Here is a 22,563-nt window from a genome sequence, read left to right as displayed (position 1 = left end):
AACTCATCTTTATCCCACCTCTCCATAAAGACTTTCCTATTTCTTTGGGGACACTACCTCCTTCCAGTTACCTTGGGGTTATCTGTAACTAGTTACTCTTCCTTACCCGCCACTTGCCAAAACATGTTTATTCTACCTGGGAAACATTTCCAATCTTTTCCCTTCTTTCTGTTCATGGAGACATCACTTCAGTTATTACTTCTCACATGGCTTAGTGTAATAGCCTCCTAATTGGTCTTCCTGACTCTATTCTTTCCCCCTTTTCTAATTCGTTGTCAACAGAGGTATTCCTTAAGTGTAGATCCAGTCAAGTCGCATACATGCTCAGGAAACTCTAATGCATCACGATTCCTTCTAAGATTATATAAACAGAAAAACAGCCTTCTCTCCCCACCAAATCCCTCTGTTTGACATCGAGTCTCTTATGGTCTGGCTCCAAATTATTTTTTCAGATTTATTTCACATTATTCCCTGTCATCTACTCTTAGGCTTAGCCAAGTTGATCTACATGATGTTTCTCATATATAATATCTCATCTCCCACCTCTGTGCCGTTGTATACCTGATAAACTCATCTCAACTTCTTAGAATCATTCATTCTGTTCTAAACTCAGTTCAAGGGCTGTTTCCTGATGAAGGCCTTTCCTGATCTTACCAGCTATTAATGCCTCATCTCAGATCAAGATTACTTGGTATTTTTTGTATATATTTAATGTTTACTTATCTTTGTACATTCTGTTCAAATGACCTACTCTCTTCTCTCTCTGTTAGAATCCAAACTCCCAAGAATCACGGACTGTTTTATTTTTATATGCCCAGTGACCAACATTGCTTGGCACAGAGAAAGCATTTGATAAATGTGTGTTAGATTAGATTTGATGAAAGTAAAAACAAGACAAAAACAAAAGAAAACAAAACTTCCTTTTGGATATATTGAAAAGAAAGAACATAGATTTTCTGTCAAGTTTTTCAATGTGAAATATATTTATATCTGTCCAGTGGAAAAGACATGTCCCTTTCCTGGTCATCTCTTTGTGTTTTGATATTTTGATTAGAAGACAGATTGATATAATGGACTGGGTACAAGTCAGTGAATTGGTAGACCACCAGAGAATGAAGATATCATTTTTAGTTTGATTTGTGATTCGGTGTAACACCTTGAAATAAAATCTAAATAAGTAGCATTTTTCAAATGAGCATTTTGTCTGTAATTTTAACAGTTTTCAAAAGAAATGTTACATAAGTCAAGCCAACAGAAACTAAAATAGGTCTTAGAAGAACAAATGGATGAATAATTATCCTCATTGAGGTCACAGATCACAAGAACTGCTAGTTGTAAGAATAAAAATGGTAACAATGCTTTGAATTTGTACATCATCACTCATGCTGAGAATTCAAAGTGGGTTTACATCTATTATCTCATGCATTAGAATAGTTTTAGTCCTACTAATTTTATTTGATAGATGAAGGTACTAATTTCCTGACTTCTCACCTAATTCTCCCATACTGAATTTATACTATGGACCCACCAACTTAAATCAGGGTATCTCAAACTGAGGTTCAAAGAATAGCTTTTGAGAGAAGTAAGACATCACTTACCTTTGTAATTTCAATGTGCTACTCTTAGAAAACCACATTGCACTGCTGAGCACATTTTTCAGATTAATCAAACAATTCTTCAATAAACTTCTAGATTCTATTGAAGATTAAATGCAACTACGGACTATTCCTGAGAACGTTTTCCTGATAAGAAAATGAGCAAATGTTCAATTGGTAATGCACCATACGCTACCTGGACTTTATTCATCTCCAGTCTGTTCTTCTCATTAGCTCCCTGGTCGGCTTTCCCAGCTCCCTTTTTCTGAGGGCCTCTCCCGAAGAATATATAATTTACAAAGGCATATTCGAGCAGCGCCAGGAACACAAACACAAAGCATCCCATCAGGTAAATATCAATTGCTTTGACATAGGGGATCTTTGGCAGAGTCTCCCTGAGGTGAGTGCTGATGGTGGTCATGGTTAGCACGGTAGTGATTCCTGTAAAACAGAGAGACCAAACTTGACTTAAAGCAGCTTTGAGAAGACGTTATCTTGGATACAGAGGGCTGATCATTCCATCTTATGACTATTCTCCTGGAACAATGGTTTTAGTATGACCAGCTATTTGGCAAAGGAGGGAAGACATTTTTTTTCTTATGGCCAGGTTGCAGCCTATATAGAGATCTCCTTCAGGATACTTAAAAATATTAATTGATTTTTGTAGTATGCTGACAAGATATTCACTTCTGTGATCTTATGAATTTTGTTTTCTGCATTTAAAAACAGTATCCTGAGAAGAGATCCATAGGCTTTGTTATTTATCTTTCCTTTTCAAAGACTATACATGAATTAGATTTAAATGAGGCAGAGTTTCATCAAAGTCCAGCAGCAAGACCAAAGTCAAGGCTTTATCAGAATGTCAAAAAAGATCAAGACACTAATATAATTTCCCACTGGCCAATAGAGCAACTTGTTTCAACAAATTCAGCATTAGATTGTGATGTAACACTCTTGCGATTATTCTGGAGAAGTGGGGAAAATTCAACGATTTGCACAAAGATATTGGTTTTAGAATTATTTTCTAAAAATGTATTTTTTTGTTAGTGGTATTTCCCAGACTCATCCTAGATCACTTCCCTCTAAAGTCTAATATGGAAGCATATAAATGCTTCTAAAAGAACTGAGTTTGAAGTGAAGCATTTTAGGACTGTAAACCTCATAGTTCAAGAACTAGTCTGTTTAGCTTATCTTGTGAAGTATGGTCCTAGTTTAAATTATACACAGTTCAGATTGGTAACAGATTGGATATTCTATGATGATCAAGATGATCAATAGAATCAGGAAGTGAAGGTGGAGAGCTTCAGAAGGTGACCTTTAGACTGATTCAGTTGTGGTAGTTGGGCAAAAGGTACCCCAGAAGTTGTATATAAGAGAGAGGAAATGAAAAAATGTAACCAAAAAGAGTAGAAGAAGAAAAATGGGAAAGAGAATAAATTTTACAGAGAATGTCACAAGTAAAGGCAGCAGACTAGAAAACTTAAATACAAAAGAAGGTTGCTTTTAAAGAATTCAAGAAGACAATAATGTGACTTAGAAAATAAGATGATTTTGGCCTCTTTCCTGCAGGCAAGGAAACATCTATGATTTAGACAACACAGAGTTACTACAGCAGAAAAAAATAAAAAAAAATAAAATGAGATGAGAAATTGCTTTAAATGTAATGAGCTGATAAAGGCATATCAATCACTTTCTTACATGGTGATGTTACTTTGAAGAAAATAACTGTGTATAATGTATGTGTGTATATATGTCATGGCTAAGGAGTAAAAAGAGAATAATGCTCACAATAGGAAAGAACAATTTATATTAAAAATTTTATTGAATTTCTTTTTTTCACATCTATTCTAGAGGGTAATTTTTCATTTGTTTAAATATGAAGCTCTAACTTATTTGTGGTTACAGACAGTATAAGCAAATAATAATGGATTTTCAATTATCACAAACCATACATATGTATGTTATAGTAAGTGATTTGTATATTCTTCTTATTTCTGAAGTGTTCAGTAGTTGATAAGGGACTAAGTACTTGACCTTGTATGCTTTATGTCCTTGGCCAACAGACATAAGCTGTAGAGACACAGAATCTAAGGTCTGAGTGTGAAAGGATGCTCTCTTTTAATTTTGTCCAGTAACTTCAAAGGAAATTTATATCCTAGCCTACTCAAAGCATTGGTTCTGTATTGGTACGTGTGGATGAATTACTAAGTGTGATAAGTGAGCCGAGTCCAATATAAAATAACCAAGAAGACACATGAATGCCAAAGAAAGGCTGAAACTCACCCCCATCAGCCTCATACCTTCTTTTCTTCCCAATGAATCCTTTAAACTTTGAAATATGGCTTTTTTGCCCTGTGACCCAGTAACTACTCAGCTCTGCTATGATTAATTCCTGATTTTGTTCCCCAAGAAGGAAACCATTTTCTGCTCATTTCTAATCACAAATCATTAATGTATTTGATGAATAGCCCTTGTCTTCTCCTGGCATAATGAGCCCCACTTAAAAGAAATGGGAGCCAGTACAATTTACTCTAGCTAAAATTCCAGAAGATTATTTTTCAAACTACCAAAATGGTGCCTTGAAATGTTACTTGTCATTCTGAATAGGTAAGTTTTTTCCCCTCAAATTATTTTGAGAACGAGGCCAGATAAATGTGCTCCGATACATGAAACCAGAAATAAAAATGAAACAGCATATTTAAGAAAATACACATTCTCTCAGAATCTGTATATAGAAACAACTGTTGACAGTCTTCGAACAGCTAATTTGCATGTGATATTTCAGAATATTATTTGAACTTAAAATATTAGATTGTCATCCAGTCAGTGGACTATCTAGTATGTTCTCATGATTAGCGATGCGATTTTAATTGTTTGGAAAGTTTTCAGAATAAGAAAATTGTGTGCTTGTACTTGCTGCAATCGGTGGAACACATTAGCATTTTGCTAGTTTGGACGCATGTTACCTAGTGCAACTCTGGCTGCAGAGGCGTCGTAGTTGATCCAAAAAGATACCCAGGACAGAATCGTAATCAGTGTTGAAGGCATGTAAGTTTGCAAAATGAAGTAACCGATATTTCTTTTAAGCCGAAAACTCAGTGACAACCGTGGATATGCCCCTGGGTTTAAAAGAGAGAGAATCGGATTATGAACACTCTAGGGCTACCTCCTCCCTTCTAACCACTCCTCTCTTCTCTTACTATTTTTGTATTTATTTGGTAGGGATGTTCTCACCTGTTGTGAATTCCACCTTCTTTGACACCATTTTATAATCCACAATTGAAAACTGAGGCAGTTCAATATTGTTAACTCCCGATACTGCACTTTCTCCTCCATTCCAGTAAAATTCAATGTCATCAGTGGTGTAACCATCTGAAACAAGAAATACACAATTGTTATCCAGAGATAAATTCTAGGTTATCTATGTATATATGTAGGGAAAAAATGCTCTTGAAACTAGGACTATTCCCAGACTGCAATTGGTAAGGAGGCCAATTTAAAGATTGACTCTTAATGGAGACCTTTTGAGTGGAGGTGATTTGATTCCTGATAACTGGGGGATATTAGGGATCAGATTTCAGACTACCTTTGACTTTAAATCTTGGAAAGGAGGGAATAAGAAAAAGAATGAATTGAAACAAATGACCACATTTTAAAAATTCTTGTTTCAGACTCAAGGTATTGTTACTGAATAACGTTGGGTTCTTTATTCCAGGAGGAGGAGAGACAAGAGGTCAATTTCTGTTTAGATCCAGTTTTATTATATCTTAAGTTAAGAATGAAAATTTTATGAATTGTGAATTCCTTGGATATTTTCATATCCTAATCATTTAGGAATCATTTAATAAGGAAATAGTTTAATTAAGATTTTTTTTTTAAAGGATTGCTCTTAGGTCTTCAACTTAGGAGGGCTCATAAATCAGTCTTCATTCCTAGGTTTAAGTATGTGTGGATAGCTCTTTCCCTTATACTCTCATTGAAGATTTGAGTATATGATAAACATACGTTCAATTCAATAAATACCAAGTATCTATGCTGTACAAAAGTATGATAGAAATTCATTAGAACAAGGAATGAATATATTTAAAATGTAATATAAATATTTAAACATTGGAGGCTAATTAGGGGAATTCATTAATCAACTTGAGGAATTGTAGGGTAATTATAAATAAATCTGATTTCATGTATCCATAAAGGTTAGGGAAATGTCCATTTGCCTCATTTGCAACTTAGTGTGGATCACTTGGGAATACATTTATTGGCTTAGAGAAATACAGATGGATGGGACTATAAGATGGGGTTTATTAGTTGGCCTTACTTTACTTCCTCTCCTTTCATCTCCCAGGGAGTCTGAGAAAGCAGCAGGGCTATGGGTAGATCGGGGTGGGGAAAAAAGCCTTCTTCCCCTACTCCCTCCCTTGCAAAAATGGCTGCTGTTGACTGAGCACAGGGGGTTTTGTGTGTTCTTATTTATACCTCCTGACTAGGTAGTTGCTGTACCCTGAATTCTTGGACACTGAAGACCTGGACCCAACATTGGAGATATACTGAGAGAGACATGTGCCAATTGTATATAGTCCCAGGATAAGTGAATCAAGACATTTTTGTGGTCTTTGTATTTCTGTTGGGCGGATTAAAAGACGCTGTCTCCTTTGAGTACGAGTAAGTATGCTGGTAAATGTTAGTTGATTATTTAGAAATGAATAAATAAAATATATTATATATATTTTTCATTATTAATACTTTCTTCATCATTTTCTTGAGTTTAAATGATCACTAAAACAATAGATCAAAACCCAATTTGTCCTATTTCTGAGGTATAAATGTTCATCCTAAAAATTTAGCAATCAGCTAGTGATATAGTTGACTCCAGAACAAATCTTGTTGACTATTATAAATATCCAAATTAAGTACAAAGGATCCATGAAGGAAGATTCTATCTGCATCAAGAGAAAGAACTGATGAATAGAAATATGTACAAAATAGTAAACACATCTGTTTAATGGTAGCCATTTCTAGGGTGGGAACAGGGGAGGGAAGAAAAAAGAAAAAAATAGAATGTTACATGACAACTTTATTATATATTTAAAAGAAATAGTGAGTTATACATAACCACCCTTTTTTCCTCTCCCTATTCTACTGTTATGGAAATGCCTTTTTATTTCTTAAGTTCAAAATAAAATAAAATAAAATTAAAGAAAAAAAAAGAAGTTGGATCTACTTAAGTAGGGCCTGTGACAGAGAAAAGCCTTTTATGAAGATTTGGACCTTTTGGTTTGGAAGAAGCCATCACAAGTGATAAGACGAAGGAGAATTGAGTCAAGCTCTCTCCCTGGATTCTGAAATGCAGAGTGAGTGAAGAATCTTTTTCAGAAACATGTTTACATGATAGACAGATATCCAATGAAAGATTAGTGACTGACAATATTATTTGATGATTTTAAAGAATATAAAGGAAGAGAGAGGATTATTTGTATCCCTGATGTCTACCAAAGGGCCTAGTACAAATGGGCTAAATAAAGAAACATATGCAGATTGCCTGACTTAGAAAAATTTGCTTTACTTTTCAAGTCTCTTAATAATAGGAGATTTAAGTGAAATAAATCTGAACAGTATAGTGAACTAGAGACAAGTCCTCCCATCAACTCCCCGCTTTGTCCTCCAGTTCTCAGAGGCTAGTTCATATGCAAAGCTAGAGACTCACAGGCATTCCCTGCCACCTCCCCCAGAACCCGCTTTTGCTGGGAATTTGCCTACAACCTTACTTCCTTCTAATCCATAATGTTGTTCCTTGATAGTCCCTTATTTCTCCTGCCTCCCAAGTCCCACCCTCTTAATCTGTGTCCTTGACATTTTTTTTTTTTGACTTTTTGTGGCCTCTTGGCAGCCTATTTTGCCCCAGTTTCTGATCTCTCAATTTTTGATTCCATCTTGTTAAATGAGTCCTTGTTGCTGCTGCATGATGGGATTGATTCTGGTAGAAATCTTCATCCTGAACTGCAAGCTAAGTAAAGTTAATTTGGCCACAATTATACAAACACACATACATTCACACACACATATATGTATAGATGTGTATGTAAGTGTGTATATATGTATATGTATATAAGTGTGTGTGTATATATATATAAAAACTTGGGGCTCAGGGAGGGCCCAAGTTCTGACCCCTGACAATATGCAAAGGCGAGAGCCGCAGTGGGAGTCAGTGCACTATGGCCATTCAGCTAGCTGCTGGAAGCTTAAATCCTAGCTCTAGCCCTGCGGTGTTAAGTAAGGCTGTCAGCCACAGAGAGTGCAAGCCCTAGGGAAAAAAGCAGGTGGGACTGAGACTGAGGGGCAGGGATGCTCCACAGCTGGGGCCGATGTGAAGACAAAAAGGCAGGAACTGGCCCCTCCTTTGTCCCACAGCTAACGTGTGTCGGGGGATGGACCCCCAGACAGGCCTTCCTGCCTCTGGCCAGCCTCGCTGCTGCTCAGGACCATGTGTGACAACATATGTCGAAGGGCAGTAAATACAAAGTCATGTCTGAGCGGAGTATAGAGAACATGGAGAAAACCGTGGGAGGGAGAGCTCAGGGCAAAGAGCCTCGAATGCTGGGCAAAGAGCTTGACTTGTAGCTGAGTGCGGGATCAGAGAGGGAGCTGAGGAAAGCTAAGATGGCAGCAGCTGGAGGACGGGGCTGCAGGGAGAGCAGTCGGAAGGCCCCTTCGGGAGCTGGGGCAGGTATCCAGGTGAGCCGTAATGAGGGCCTGTGTTATGGAGGCGGCAGGGACAATAGGGAGGGAACACTTGAGCGCCGAGGCAGCTGACAGTCTTTGTGTGGCTCGCCATTGTGGGAGGTTGTAATGGCCTTCAAGTGCTTTTAGAGCTCCTGGTCTTGGTCTTTAGCTGAGGCTCATTTGGATTTTGTTTGGGGCCTAGTGTTTGAGGTGCTGAGATAATTATGGTTGTTTTGCTCCAAAAAAGCCAATTTAGTTTAAGATAGGCTACAGATTCTCATGGGAATGCAAGGGAGGAACAGAGACCCAGAAACCCCCGCTCTTATCCAAAGGGCGTAGGAGAAAACTCCTCGGAAAGCTGGCATCCATTTACACACTCCTAAACAACCTATTTACCCAAGATTTTCCTTTACAAATGGATGACTTCAAACAGTGACTGAAAGTCCAAACACACAGATATTAAAACTGTTGTTTCCTTAGCAACGGGAAATATGCAGAAGCTCTCAAAACTTCCTCGGAGACTCTTGGGACTCCTGAGCAGTTCAAAAAGGAAGAAGAAAACAGATTTGAAGTCAATGGATTGTGATGGTCTGAACCAACACGAATGCAGAAGTATCTAAGATATTAGTGCTGCCATTTCCTATGTGAAACACTGTCAGTTTGTAGCTAGAAATAAAGATCGCTCGTATCCATGCCCTCTAAGCTCCTGACGGGGCTAAATTTGGGCTGAAGAAGTTTTTAGAGAGCCCGATGGGACTCTGGGCAAGCTGCTTCCCATACTACATTACGTCTCCCACTTCCACACTTTTGAGCAGGTGGATTCCCCTGTGGGGGATGCAATCCTCCCTATCATTCCAGCTTTCTTTCAAACATAACTGTAGCACCTTTCTGATCCCTCCCCCTGCCCCTGTATCTGTTCTCTCCTTCTGAAATTACTTTGTGAATACTTTGTAGTTATTTATTTGTGTGTTGGGACTTTGGGATACTTATTAGCTGTGTGATCTTGAGCAAATTACTTCATATTCCTTAGCTCCAACTTCCTCATCAAGAAAATTGAAATAATAATAGCATCGATCTCATAGGATTGTAATAAGGAACAAATGAAATAATAGATGTAAACTGCTTTGGGGGACTAAGTGTTAACTGTCATCCTCATTATTATAGGTCATATTGCTCCATCCCAGTAGGATGTAAGCTCTTGGAGGGAAGAGAATGTTTATTTTTGTGTGTCCTGGCATACAATATGCCTTGTAAATAGTAGGTATTTAATAAATGTTGTTTTACATTCCTAATGAATTTATGGAAAAGAGTCATTTTCAGGTAACTTAATATACATTTTTGATGACTGGTGTTTTCAATCAATTAGTCAACAATTATTTAATCAGTTCCCTACTATATGCCCAGCATTGTGATAAGGCATACAGAGATAAAAAAGAAAGAGTCCTTATGTTCAAATTGTTTACATTCTATGATTTAGTTTTTTAAATCCCTATTCAAATGGTTATATTTTCCTTTGTTGAATACCACATAATAATTAGCATCTTTTCGCTCCTCCTAACTCTCATATAGGATTGAAGCATCTGAGGCCATAGATTTATCAATAAATTAAAGTAGATATCACTTAGGGACCATTCCAGTTGTCGAATTTGTATAAGATGATGAGTTCTTTTTGGAACTTCTTTGGGAAACCTTGACCTAAATCACTAGTCCATTTTCCCTTCCCCCAACTTTTACTTCCATTGTTTTCCAGGGTAGAGCTTGGACTTAGAGATAGAAGCAGTTAGCAGGCAGTGAGTTTAATGGGCCATCTCACCTTTCAATAAAGTACTTTCATATTTCTCTAGGGTGAAAGCAGCAAAGATAGAAATCTTGAGGAAATCTTAGCCTCTTTTTTTTTTAAGTGGACAAAGTTTGTCCCTCACTTTATTCATTCATTCATTTAGAATGCATTTTTTTTGATAGTCTACTCTGTGCTGACGACACTATATAGATGAATACAGAATGGCCCTCTTTTTCCTAGCTTAAAAGGAATTGCTAGGAATATGAAAATTTTATGTTTGTGTCCATATACATAAGGTAAAGAATTGAGGCAAACTATCCAGATAGTTGAAGTAGACATCACCCTTAAAACAGACACAAACAAACAACACCTCAATTTTCTGGTCAATTTAGCTTAAGATAGAGTACTAAATTCTCATGTGAAAGCTGAGAAATAATAGAGACTTATCATACCTCCCATGGAACCCAAATATTCCAAAGACAAGGGCACTTTTTTCTTTGTAGCCTCAATACTTAGTACATTATTTTGTACACAAGAGGCATTGTTAATAAACTTGGGTTGAATAAATTGAATTACCAGAACCATATTATTTAATATTGTGTTGTAGTTGCTTAAAAGACTATATATTTTTGTCTTGAAGTACAAGTTGGAATTACCTTAGTGGAGCTGACATTATTTGCCATCATCAGACATTGCTTAATACTTATTTTATTTTACTTTAATAAAAAGGGATTGGTATAATGGAAATAGAATGCATTTGGAATAAGGAAGTAAAGATTCAAATTGAGGTTCTATTACTTCCTTTGTAGCCATGGTTATTTATCTGGGTTTCAGTTTCCTTATTTATGAATGAGTTAATTATACTAGAATATCTTTAGTGACCTTATAACACTAAATCTACAATCCTTTCGAATCTGGAACATCTCTATGCTCTTTTTAGGAGATGGGATTCTAAACTTGAATGCTGAGATTATTCTATTGCTATGAAAGGGTATTGCATATTTTTCTCATTCATTTTTCTCTTAATAGATCATTTAAATTGAGAGATACCAATTAATAGAAAGAATAGATGATTTGCCAATGAAGATAACTATCCTGAGAACTTTTGAAAACATTTTTAAACATTACCTGATAATTTCATTTAAAATGAAATTTGTAACAATAATTAAGATAACCTCTAGGCGGAGCTCAAGACCTTCTAGAGTTGCTCCATGCTAATGGGTTGCCTGCAAATTTGTAATCCAATTTGTTAGGTTTTTTGTTTTTTTTTTTACCTTTAACTTTTCTTTCTGATTTTAGTTTTGGATCATTGAATCTCAAGGGTTTATCTTAAAGGTCACTCATGTTCAACTAATTTGGTACAGTGGCAATTGTACTTTTCCAATCACTAGATTGGGAGGAAAAGTTCTGCACTTAGTGTTTAGATATTTATAAATACAGTAGGTCATTGAAAAATTATAAATGATAACTTTCTTTAGTTCTTTCAAATGCTAAAAATGGAAACTCTTCACTGACATCATCGCCAGGATAATTTTATGTACTTTTGGCTTGACCCATGACTTCACCATTGTATCAGTAATAAAGTATTTACTGAACTAGCACTTTCCTTAATTGCTAATGTGATCATGATTATCCGTCAGGTGGCAATAAGCCTTAGTAAATTTAGAAGCACCAGTTTGTGTTGGGAATACATTTATTTTTCCTATTGTTTTTTACTGGCCACCTGACTTGGCAAGGAAGCCTTTGTGTTTTTTGGTCTTGAGAACCTATTATACTATGAAGATGATACCACATGACACTCAACATATAGTATTTATCTAGAAAAGAGGAATTGTTTTCTATGTAAAAAAGGTCAAACACATTTCCCCCAAGTCAATAGCCTTTTTTTGTCCCTTTAAGATTCTCAGTGGTCCACTTTTTGTGGTAGAAAAAACTGGAAACAAAATAGCCTACCCTAATGAAGGGAGAGCTGATGGTAAATGAATATAACATCATATTATTATGGTATAAGAAATGATGGATTTGAGGAATTCAGAGAAATCCGGGAAGACTCTTGAAGTCAAACAAAGAGAACAACATACCTAATGATCGGTGTGCTATAAATACACTTAACTTAGTTGTAGTGCACAATCTCAGTCTTAGAAAACTGATAAAGAGGTCACAAGAGTTTAGCCAGTCAAGAGAGAAGTCGAGAATACAAATGTAGGACGTGGTATATAGTGCCAGACACATTTACTCAAACTGTGGGCTTTTCTTCCATCTTTATTGTCAGTGAGGGTAGACAGAGGTTAAGGGAAACTACTGTTGTAAAGACTAAAAAGCAACAATAAAACTATATCTTTAAAAGATTCTCAGCCACTCTTAAATCTCCTTTGTCATTTTGATGATTATTTCTTCACAAGACCTAGCTTGCTAGCCTTAGCTGTTATGTGGTCATAACATTTTGTGATTCTCGAACTCTAATGTTTATCTGGATGAGTTCTTGCTTTCAAAATCCCCAAGACAGGAAAGTTATAGAAATGATAATTCAACGATGATTGTGTTTGCTTCTTATTTCCCAAATATTAGATTGGCGTCAGAAGTGACGACATTGAGAATTCTGAGCACGCTAATATCTATGTTTTATTTGAATGACTTTCTGCCTGTTGATGAAGAAAATAAGAGGCAATATGATTATTATTGGCTTTGCTGGAGTAGATTTTTCACCCCGTGTTATTTGGCAGAGTTGTACTGATTAGACATGTGGCCTCTTGTCAGTGTCTGACAGCTGAAGGTTCGATTCTGAAGTCTGAGGTACAGAGACAGGCTGGATGAATTTGTATCTAGAAGCTGACTAGTCACATGCATAGGCTTTGGAAATGTAATTTCGTAAAATAGGGTGCATTTCCTGCCATCTTCCTCCCTCAGTGCAAGCCAGATACATGAATGGTTATTTCCTTTTTGCAGATCCTGAAAGCAGGGGCTACAGGCTTGTGCTCTTCCCACGGGACTCCCTGACCTTGGTGCTCCAGGGTTTCAATCTGTGGAAATGGGCCACTAATCTGTGCTATCTGACCGTGGGATACAGGAGGATAAATGGTCATCTTGGAGGCAAGAAGCTGTCCAAATAATGGCAATTATTACAGAGCTATTGTGTATTGTTATGGATGCAAAAGAAATCAACCCAAGTGCTGGATCTGGATTGATGCTATGAGGAGTGCATCATTCTGTCCAGCTCTCCTTTTATAAAATATAGAATTGTGCAGGAGCTTTAGGGGAGATAGAGGATTGTTCTGTAGCTGTCAATTTTGGGGGTTTGCTTTCTTCACTATTTCAGCTTCCATATGAAAGTATGTACAACAGGTACCCACGGATGTGTCTGTATATGAGGAAAAACAAAGAGGAAATAAGAAAAGTTTTATGTCATATCCTATTAGAGGTTCAAACGCCATCTGGACAGACATTGAGAAACCTAGGGTGCTGGGACAGCAATAGCTATATTCCCCAGAAGAGTGTGTAAGTAGCCCAAATGTCCATGTCAATCAATCCACAAGCACTGATTAAGCACCTACTATGTTCCAGGCACTGGGCTGGGTTTTAGGCACTCAAAGACAGTGAAACAGTTAATAATAGGACTGTGGCTATAAGTGCAGAATAAAGGCTTATTTTTCTAAAGACTACTGATGGTAATGATTGAGGTTTGAAGAGAGGCAAGTTGTAGGCATTTATATAGCTCCTACTATGTGCCAGACCTTTGTGAAACACTTTAAAACATTTATCTCATTTCTTCCCACAACATGCCTGTGAGGTAGGCTGTGTTATTATTTACAGTTAAGGAAACTGAGGTAAAAGAGTTATTTGACTTCCCCAAGATACACAGCTAGTAAGAGTCTGAGAATGGATTTATTATCAGGTCTTTTGGACGCCAGACTCTATTTCCATTCCCCTGTGCTGCTTAGGTGCTGAGGCCTGAATTCAAAACTGGCTTTGGACATTTCCGAACTATGTGCCCCAGGACAGTCATTTTACCTCTGCCTCAGTTTTCTCAATCTGTACAAAACCCCAAATCCTGTAAAATGGGGATAAAAACATTGCCCACCTCATAGGTTTGTTGTGAGGATCAAATGAGAATTTTAAAAAGTGTTTTACACATAGCCAAGCATTAGTAAGTGCTAGTAAAGTTAACTATTATGTACATGTGTATATTTACCTATAAATATGAATATGTAGTTGAGATTTTTGTTTTATCACTCAAGAGTATTAAGTTTTATCTTTCTATCTTTTGACTTTCAAAATTTCTTCTTGGCATTTTTCTTGGAGGGGGATATTAATTTCTAGGCCTTTTCATATTTAATTGAAAGTTCAACTTATTATTTTTCCCCAACTCATCCCCCTGCCATTTTAAAAATTAATGTCAATAACTTTGGTCGTGAGAGATCTAATGTTCTTTAATCTTGCTGCCTTTTGATTCTATTTTGATAATGATTGTTCTGTTTTTGTCATCTCTCTTCCATTCATCCTTTGTCTTGAACTAGTGATTCTGATTCTCATTCTCCATGTCTGTCTATTTCTTACCTTTTGCAATTGTTTTTAGAGTTGTGATTTTTAAAAAATCTTTTACTGACCCAACCCTTTTATTGATTTTGTGGTTGCTCCATTATAATATGGAAGATAGTGTCCTTTTTACTTAAGAGCAAATGCATTTCTTCTTGAGAATCATATTCATTTTCTTTTATCTGATCATATTTATTCCTTGCATTAGAATTTCTTTTTCTAATTATTCTGATTACTCTAGCCTTTCTATTATTAGTTCTTTGAAGCCTTCTTTCTGAAGTTCCTCCCCCCACCTCTTTTTCTGCAGTTCTTTTATTATATTTGGCACATTTCACGATGTTTTGAAGAGATTAAGAGGAGCAGGACTTAGCCACAACCACTCACTCAGTGATCTTGCACAGGCTTTTTATATTGGAGTATTCTTTTTTAAAAATGCATTAAATATATCATCTTATAGTTCTGTTTATATTCTCAGATTTATCAGAGAAAGATTTGGTTTAATTAGGGTACAACAAAGGTCACAGAGTTAATAGGACTATTTTCTTACATTGAAATTGCCTTTTCTGTAGCCACTTCTTTTAATTTCCATTTCAAAGCAATGGTTTTAATTAAGTTACTGTCCAAGAACCTATTCAAGTTAACAGAGAACACACACGTCTGAGATGCCCTGTATCACATTTATCCCTCAACCTTAGCACTTGGCTTCTTGCCTGTTAAGATTTCATTTCTGCAAATTACAGCTTGACAGACAATCTTGCTCTTCTCAAGGATCTGTCATCTGGTTATTGTCTTCCTGGTATTAGGCTATTTCAAAATTCCAGAGACTCTACTGTAATGTGTGCATGTGTCTCGACAAATCCTTTCATTGTAGCTTCTTTAAAGTAAAATGGGACCAGTGCTATCTTAGACGGTCTACCTTGAAGAGTTATTGTAAGAATTACAAAAACGTGCATTGTTGTTTCAATAGAAAGGATGAAGTACTGTTTGCTAAACTTCTTGTTAAAGATGTGAATGGTTTTAAAAAATGCTTTCTTGCTGGTTTCTCAATATTCCAATCCCCTTTCAATTCCACAAACATTTATTAAGCATGCAAATGGCTATTGCAAGAATTCAAGATGGTGATGATTTTGAGTTTGAAGTACAGGCCATACTCCTAGCTGGAGATGTACATTGGACATCTGGAAAGGAGGGGTTGCAGATGTGGATTTGGGAGGCGTCTGAATTAATTGGTGAAACTGTGAGAGAGAATGAGATTGTGGAGAGAACGCAAAAGAGAAGACTGAAGAATTCTGGGAAACATTCTTCTTAAGAGGCTAGAAACAGCTAGTAAAGAAGATGGGAGAAGTCTCTGACAGGTGAGAGGAGAGTCAAAACCAACTGGTGTCGGGAAAGCATTTCTTGCAGTGTTTACTGTAACTGGTCCCTGTCCGCCCTCATCCCCCACCCTTTCCTGTATCTCTTCCTCATTTCCTTTGCCCTTTCTCAGTTTGTGCTTTGCAATGTTTTCTCCTCCTCCCATCCCAAATTCATCCTCTCCTTCAATACTGTAATCAGGAAATTTTCTGCTCTTGCTTTGTCTTCCTTAGATTTCTTAGAACACTTTGGATCTCTCTTTTAACCTGTCCCATTCTGCCTTATGCTATGGCTATTCAGCTCTATGACCACTTGCCCCTAGAGTGTAAGCTTTCAGAGAACGGGGGCCATATAAGGTCCTGTCTTTGCATCGTATTTTGCCTCCATTGGTTTGTTAACCCAAACGAGGGAGGGATGTCCAGAAGCGGGAGCGGGTAAGTCGAGGCAGCCTGCCTTAGTGCCCTGTCAGGAAGCCTGGCATTCAGGCGGGTCACACTCCAAACCCACCAGTTTCAGAGCTGCCAGCCTGTATCAGTGGAGCGATCTCTACATTTGGGGAGAACCTTCCCTTGGTAAAATACAGGTCTGGTCAAACAAAGACCGGGTGATTCAGAGCTGGGGGCAGCAGATATCTCTTGTGTGCCTGTTGAGGCTGCAGGGAAATCACCTCTGGGTTGGGTCCTCCTGCCACCCTGGGGGAAGCAGAGGCATAAAGGGGAAATTTGATTAGCGCTCCCCTGGAGATGGCCGTCATTTTGTCCTCTGCCACAGAGAACATTTATTACTTGATTCATGACTTGCTATTTGCCCTGTGATTCTTTTTAAATTAGATGCTCTTTGCTTTTAGATTCAGGTGCCTGGGAGGACCTTGCATAAAGGTGGGACTCTGGCACCCGACAATGCCCAGAAAAAATACTGAAGGGCACCAGCCTCAAATGGAGTCTTCCCAGGGCTCAAGGCCACCAGTCTCTCTCTGCTAGTGTAGAGGAATGAATCTAAGGGGGTGCAGCTCATGCCCCAGGACGGTGCTTTCTACAGTATTTTTCCACAATCTAGCCAGGCCCTTCCTAATGAGATTTTCCTGTGGTACACACCTCAGCAGAAATATAGCAGCAGAATATTGCATGTTCCAAGCACAGGATTAGAGCCATTTTCTGTTATCAACACAGGCACAATGCTTTCCATACTCAGCATGGCAATATGCATCATTTGCTTGTATACTCTGGAAGGCTGGATTTCAATCTTGTTCTTTTTTTTTTTTTTTTTGACACTTAACACACGGGGAAAATACCAATTCTGAACTGCAGTAATTATAAAAGTAATAGAAAAATAAACATTCAGTCTGAAGGCATAGTTATTTCTTGGGTGTCCAATTCTAAAAGTAATCCTTACATTCTTAGGAATATTCAGTAAAAATCTTTTTTTTTCTTTATTCCTTATCACACTTGTCTCCTTAGCTGGGTAATTCACCAGTAGAATACCAAGCAGGTTTTCAAGATTATATTACCTTTATCCATTTTTGTAGCTTTTCTGCCGAAAACAGAAACATCTAAGACTCTTTGTTATGTTGTGTAACTACAGGAAGTCAAAAGAAATGAGATTTCTTTTCTTATGTTGGTAAATATAATAGTCCACAAGAGTGAAATGAAGGAGAAATTAGTTTTTACTTAAAAAAAAAAAATCTTGTGTGGAAAGAAACAACTGAAAAACCCATAATTCAGCTTCTGTTTGTTTATGAGAGGTAAGACTCTCTAAAAAGTATGATTTTTTTTTAAAACTTCAAACTTCTTTTTCTTATTGTGATTCTAAGAGAAAACAGATAGAAGAACTGTTAAAGGTCGTGACCTACTGAGAATTAATCACTAGAGTTTTCTAAGGAAATTCTATGGAGGCTATATTTGGGAATCAATGATTAGTATAGTGTCTCAGGTAAAATAACATTAAAACAAGAAGACCAAAAAAATAGAAAGAAATTTAATACTTTTCTATAGGCTTTCTCCCTCCTCCCTCCCCCCAATTTTCTCCAGGCTTTAGTTTGATAGGTTTATTACTGAGTTAAGAAGTATGATGTAAGGGATAGAATTCAATCAATCAATCAATCAACAAGTACATACTGAATACCTATTAACTGCCAGCTGGCGAGCTGCTGGAAGATATCAGCACAAAAATGAAACAAACCTTACTCCCAAAGAGCTTATATTTTAGTGGGAGGAAGAATAAATATACAGTTATCCCATCTACATTGTGACTACATTGTAGATTCAAATGCATGATAAGTCAGCATAAGAAATTAAATGGGATTTTTTGGGAAGCTTCGTGGAAGCTGTAGATGACATAGAAAAGTTTAGAATCTCAGAATGCATAAAATATGTGTGTAGTATTGTTTAATGTCAACATATTTTATCTCAATACCATAATTCAGACTACTTCTCTGGTATGAATTTTAGATGGATTTTCCAGATTGTGGGAGCTTTGTGCCCCGAATCCCTATAATGTGGAAGGGATAATTGTATATAAAAATTATATATGACATAAAAACAAATGAATAAATACAAATAACAAAAAGTAATCAATATAAGGTAATTTGTGAGGAAATGCTAGTAATAAGAGAGAACCAAGAAAGACTTCATGAAGAAGATGGCACTAGATTGAGTTGCATCTTAATCAAAGAAAGGGAAGGTCTTTGTGAGACTGAGGCAAGGAAGGAGCACATTTCAGGCATGTGGGAGAACCAGTGTAAAGGCATAGAGGTCAGTGTTGGAACATCACATGGAACAGAGACAGTTTGGCCACATGGCGAAAGGCAAGAAGAGGAAGAATGTTGAGTGAGGCTGGAAAGATAGGAAAGAAGGGACTTTAAAAGCTAGACAGAAGAGTTTATCTTTAATCCTAGATGCGATAGGAAGCCATTGGAGTTGACTGTGAAGGGAGCCACAGAATCAGGTCTGCCTTTAAGGGAAACTGGTATGGCAGCAGTGTGTAAGGTGGATTGGGATGTCTTAAGACTTGAGTCAGGGAGGACAAAGTTAGGAGGCCGTTGCAATAACCTAAACGAGGTAGGATGAGAGTTGTGTGAGTAGAGAGATTTGGTCACCCTGGGGGATTTTTTAAACCTATCAGTTGCAGATAAGTTGTTTGTCTGCATTATTAGGACAAATTTCTTCTTCAGAAAATCTACACTGATGAAATCACAGGTGGATTTTTTTTTAAGGATTCATTTGTATTCAGAGATCAAAGATTACATTTTATTTCTCTTTTAAGGGGAGATGAGGATAATGTAGAAATGGTGTACACTCCTGTGAAACTGGGGCCTGGGTGGGCTTCCACAGGCCTTTGCTGCATGAAAATACCAGACTTCTAGCCAATGAGGGGATCAGGAAAGGGGGGAAGAAAACATAATGGGGATAGGCAAAGACAAGCTTATCCTGCTTCATAAAATCAGCTCCCACTCTAGAAAAGATTATAGTGGTGAGGAATCTGAGACAGGTAAGATGCCATCATACATCTTCTTGGTTCCCATCCATTTATTTATTTCATAAGCATTATTAAACGATTAGAAACATTTGTTTCAGCGGCTATCTTCCTGTGGATGTTTAAAATCTAAGAAGGTAAAATAGAGAAGATATAAATTATCAAGCTCAGTGATCATTTTTTCCTGCTTTTCTTCTCAGTGACTTGTGCCACATTTAGGGAGTAGCTCTCATGTTAAACATTCCGTGGTTTGTCACTGAAGACTGGGGAATGATTGCTAGGACTTAAAGGCTATTGCTGTAGCTATTCCAGATCAATGCGAGTGCTGAGTATGGGTGGCCTTGACAACGTAAAGCCAATATCTGAGCAGCTGTGTTTCAGTTAGTCAAATGCTGATGAGTAGGTGGTATTGTGAATGTATGAGTGGGAGGAGGAATGATGAGATTGTAGCAACAGAAAAGGAAGGTGGAAAGCTTTTGAATTTTGATTTAGCACCAGCAGGGAGAAATTACCTAAAAAAATCCTGGTTTGCTAGAATATAGCAAGATTCATTCTACTTCTATCTCCGGTGGGAGAAGATTAGTGGAAAGGACCATGAGAAGATTTTAAGCTGGAGGGTAAGTGTGAGAATTGTGAAGGAAATGTGAAGGATTCTGGGGTTATGGAAAAGGCCAATGATCAAATTTGAGAAGGAGAAATTTGGGAGGATTTATGAAGTTGAAGGATCAAAGGAAAAAAAAAAAAAGGACTGGAGAAGAAGGACTCGTGTTGAAAGAGGAGAACAATTTGAGCTAATGGAAGAAAAGATTTCATAAAGAAAGAGTTGAAGAGACAAAGAAGAACAGAAAAAGAGGGAAAATTCTTGAGTTGAAGATTATTGAAGAGGTAAAAAGGACTCCAGGAAGGGAAAGAGAAGAACTCAAGGAGAAGAAAAACAAAGACTTGAGGAATAAAAGGAAGCCTTCAAGAGATGAAGCAAATTAGAGTGACTTTGGGTTGCTAATGAGATGAACTGTAAATTAGGAAGATAAATTGTCTTTGGGAGCTGGCTAGGAGAGTAAACAAGAAAAACAAAGAAGTGAAAAGCAAAGTGTCTTACTTTTAGAAAGCAAGATAAAGACAGAGAATTTTGCAATAACATAGAGTGTGAACTCCAGTCCAATATTTTCGATTGTCTTTTGGACATATTGAATTGGATATTCTGTAGGCATCTCAAACTCAACAAAGCTTATTATTTTTCCTTGAAAATCCTTTCCTCTTCCAAGCATCCCTATTATCATTGAAAACATATCTATCCCCCCAGTCACCTAGATCGATAAGCTCAGTTTCCTGTCTTCTCTCCACCTCATGTCTCTGATCTATTATCATTTTGTAATTTCTGTTTTCAGTGCCACACACACATATATATCTGTATATTTACATATATGCACATAATGTTTATATATTCATATACATATAAAGATATATGTTGTTGTTGTTGTTTGTCCTTCATGCTTAAAGAGAACCAAAATTACATCATGAGATTGGGCTCAAGGTACAGTGTATTTGGCTGTGGCCGATCAGACCAGTACAAGCTTAGAAGGCTCCAGCACAGTTGGGCACAAATGGCCCAACCATTTGAGAGGGAGATGTCTCTAAATTTGCACATTTCACATTTGTTTTGTTCACAGAGCACAGAACCATGATGATCTTGGGCCACTGTCTCCCATTCCTCACAATCAATACCAATGTTCTTTAGAGAGACCTTGAGAGTCTCTCCTTGTGTCACTTCTTCTGACTGCCATGTGAATGCCTTCCTTGTGCAATTTCTCCATAAAATAGTTTTTTTAAAATAGTTTTTATTTTTTCAAAATACATGCAAAGATAATTTTAAACATTTACCCTTGCAAAACTTTGTGTTCCCTTTTTTATTTTCCTTCCCTCTCCTCCTTTCCTCTCCTCTAGACAGCAAGTAATCCAATGTAAGTTAATTATATGCAATTCTTCTAAATGTATTTCTACATTTATCATGCTGTGCAAAAAGAAACAGATCAAAGGGGTGGGGGAATGAAAAAGAAAAGCACCAGCAAGCAAACAACAACAACAACAACAATTACAACAAAAAAAGTGAAAATATTATGTTTTGATCCACATTCAATCTCTATAGATCTCTCTCTAGATATGGATCACTCTTTCCATCACAAAATCTATTGGAATTGCCTTGAATCACCTCATTATTGAAAAGAGCCAAGTTCATCATAATTGATCATCACATAATCTTGTTTTTGCTGTGTACAATGTTCTTTTGGTTCTACTCATTTCACTTAGCATCAGTTCATGTTAGAATAGTCTTTAAAGTACAAGTCTGATCTCCTTATTCAATAAACTTCACCAATTCTCTATTACCTCCAGGATCAAATATAAAATTCTGATTTTTAAAGCTCTTCTTCATAACTTGTGTCTTGCCTACCTTTCCAGACTTCTTATATTTCACTGCCCTTGATGTACTTTATCCTGGTTCTCTGTTCTTACTCCACAAAACTTTCTCCTTATGCTATGTTTTCCATGGGTTGTCCTCCAATTTCCAAACACTCTCTCTTCTCATCTCCTTCTGTGAGAGTTCTATCCCAGTACAGGATCTTTCCCCATATCCTTTCCTTTGGGGTTTTACTCTATTTTTCTGATATTTTCTACTTTAATTATTTTCTTCTGATCAATTGCAGGTAAAGCCATGTGAAGAATGGCTTTAAAAGTTTATTTGCGTATTATCATAAAGAATGATTTACAAAAAAAGAAGAAAAAGGGAGGAGACTTGAGTGTGGAAAGGAAGTAGAAAAAGATTTGAAAAATCAGAGGGGGTTCTGACCTGTGTCAGAAAGTTAGCAGATGGAAAAATGTGACACTGAGGCAGAAAGGAAGGAGAAGGACCACTTTGAATCGATTTGAGAAACCCATTTAAGGCATAACCACAAAAGGGGAAGCTAAATCCTAAGAAAGAAGCTGATGTTTGTTTTCTAAGGAATGATGAGATCCATCCATAGGTGTTGTCAGGTGAGAGATCATCCAATAAAGAAGAGATGAATAGCGATGACTGGTGACTCACTGACATTAAGGCAGCTTTTGCAGACCTGA

General features: G+C 37.1%; 1 protein-coding gene across 1 annotated transcript in view; it reads right to left on the bottom strand.

Annotated features, from left to right (window-relative positions):
- Window positions 1-22,563, bottom strand: part of GABRB1 (gamma-aminobutyric acid type A receptor subunit beta1) — a 425,588-nt gene that overhangs the window by 20,387 nt on the left and 382,638 nt on the right. The window contains exons 6-8 of the mRNA XM_051965722.1: window positions 4,830-4,967; window positions 4,562-4,714; window positions 1,792-2,036 (exon numbers count right to left, since the gene is read on the bottom strand). Coding sequence (XP_051821682.1) covers window positions 1,792-2,036; window positions 4,562-4,714; window positions 4,830-4,967 — 536 coding nt within the window. The remainder of the gene's footprint in view (window positions 1-1,791; window positions 2,037-4,561; window positions 4,715-4,829; window positions 4,968-22,563) is intronic.

Source organism: Antechinus flavipes, chromosome 6 (assembly GCF_016432865.1).
Source record: "Antechinus flavipes isolate AdamAnt ecotype Samford, QLD, Australia chromosome 6, AdamAnt_v2, whole genome shotgun sequence".
Taxonomy (NCBI): Eukaryota; Metazoa; Chordata; class Mammalia; order Dasyuromorphia; family Dasyuridae; genus Antechinus; species Antechinus flavipes.
Note: the sequence above shows the minus strand (reverse complement) of the source record. Positions and strands in the feature narration are given on the sequence as shown.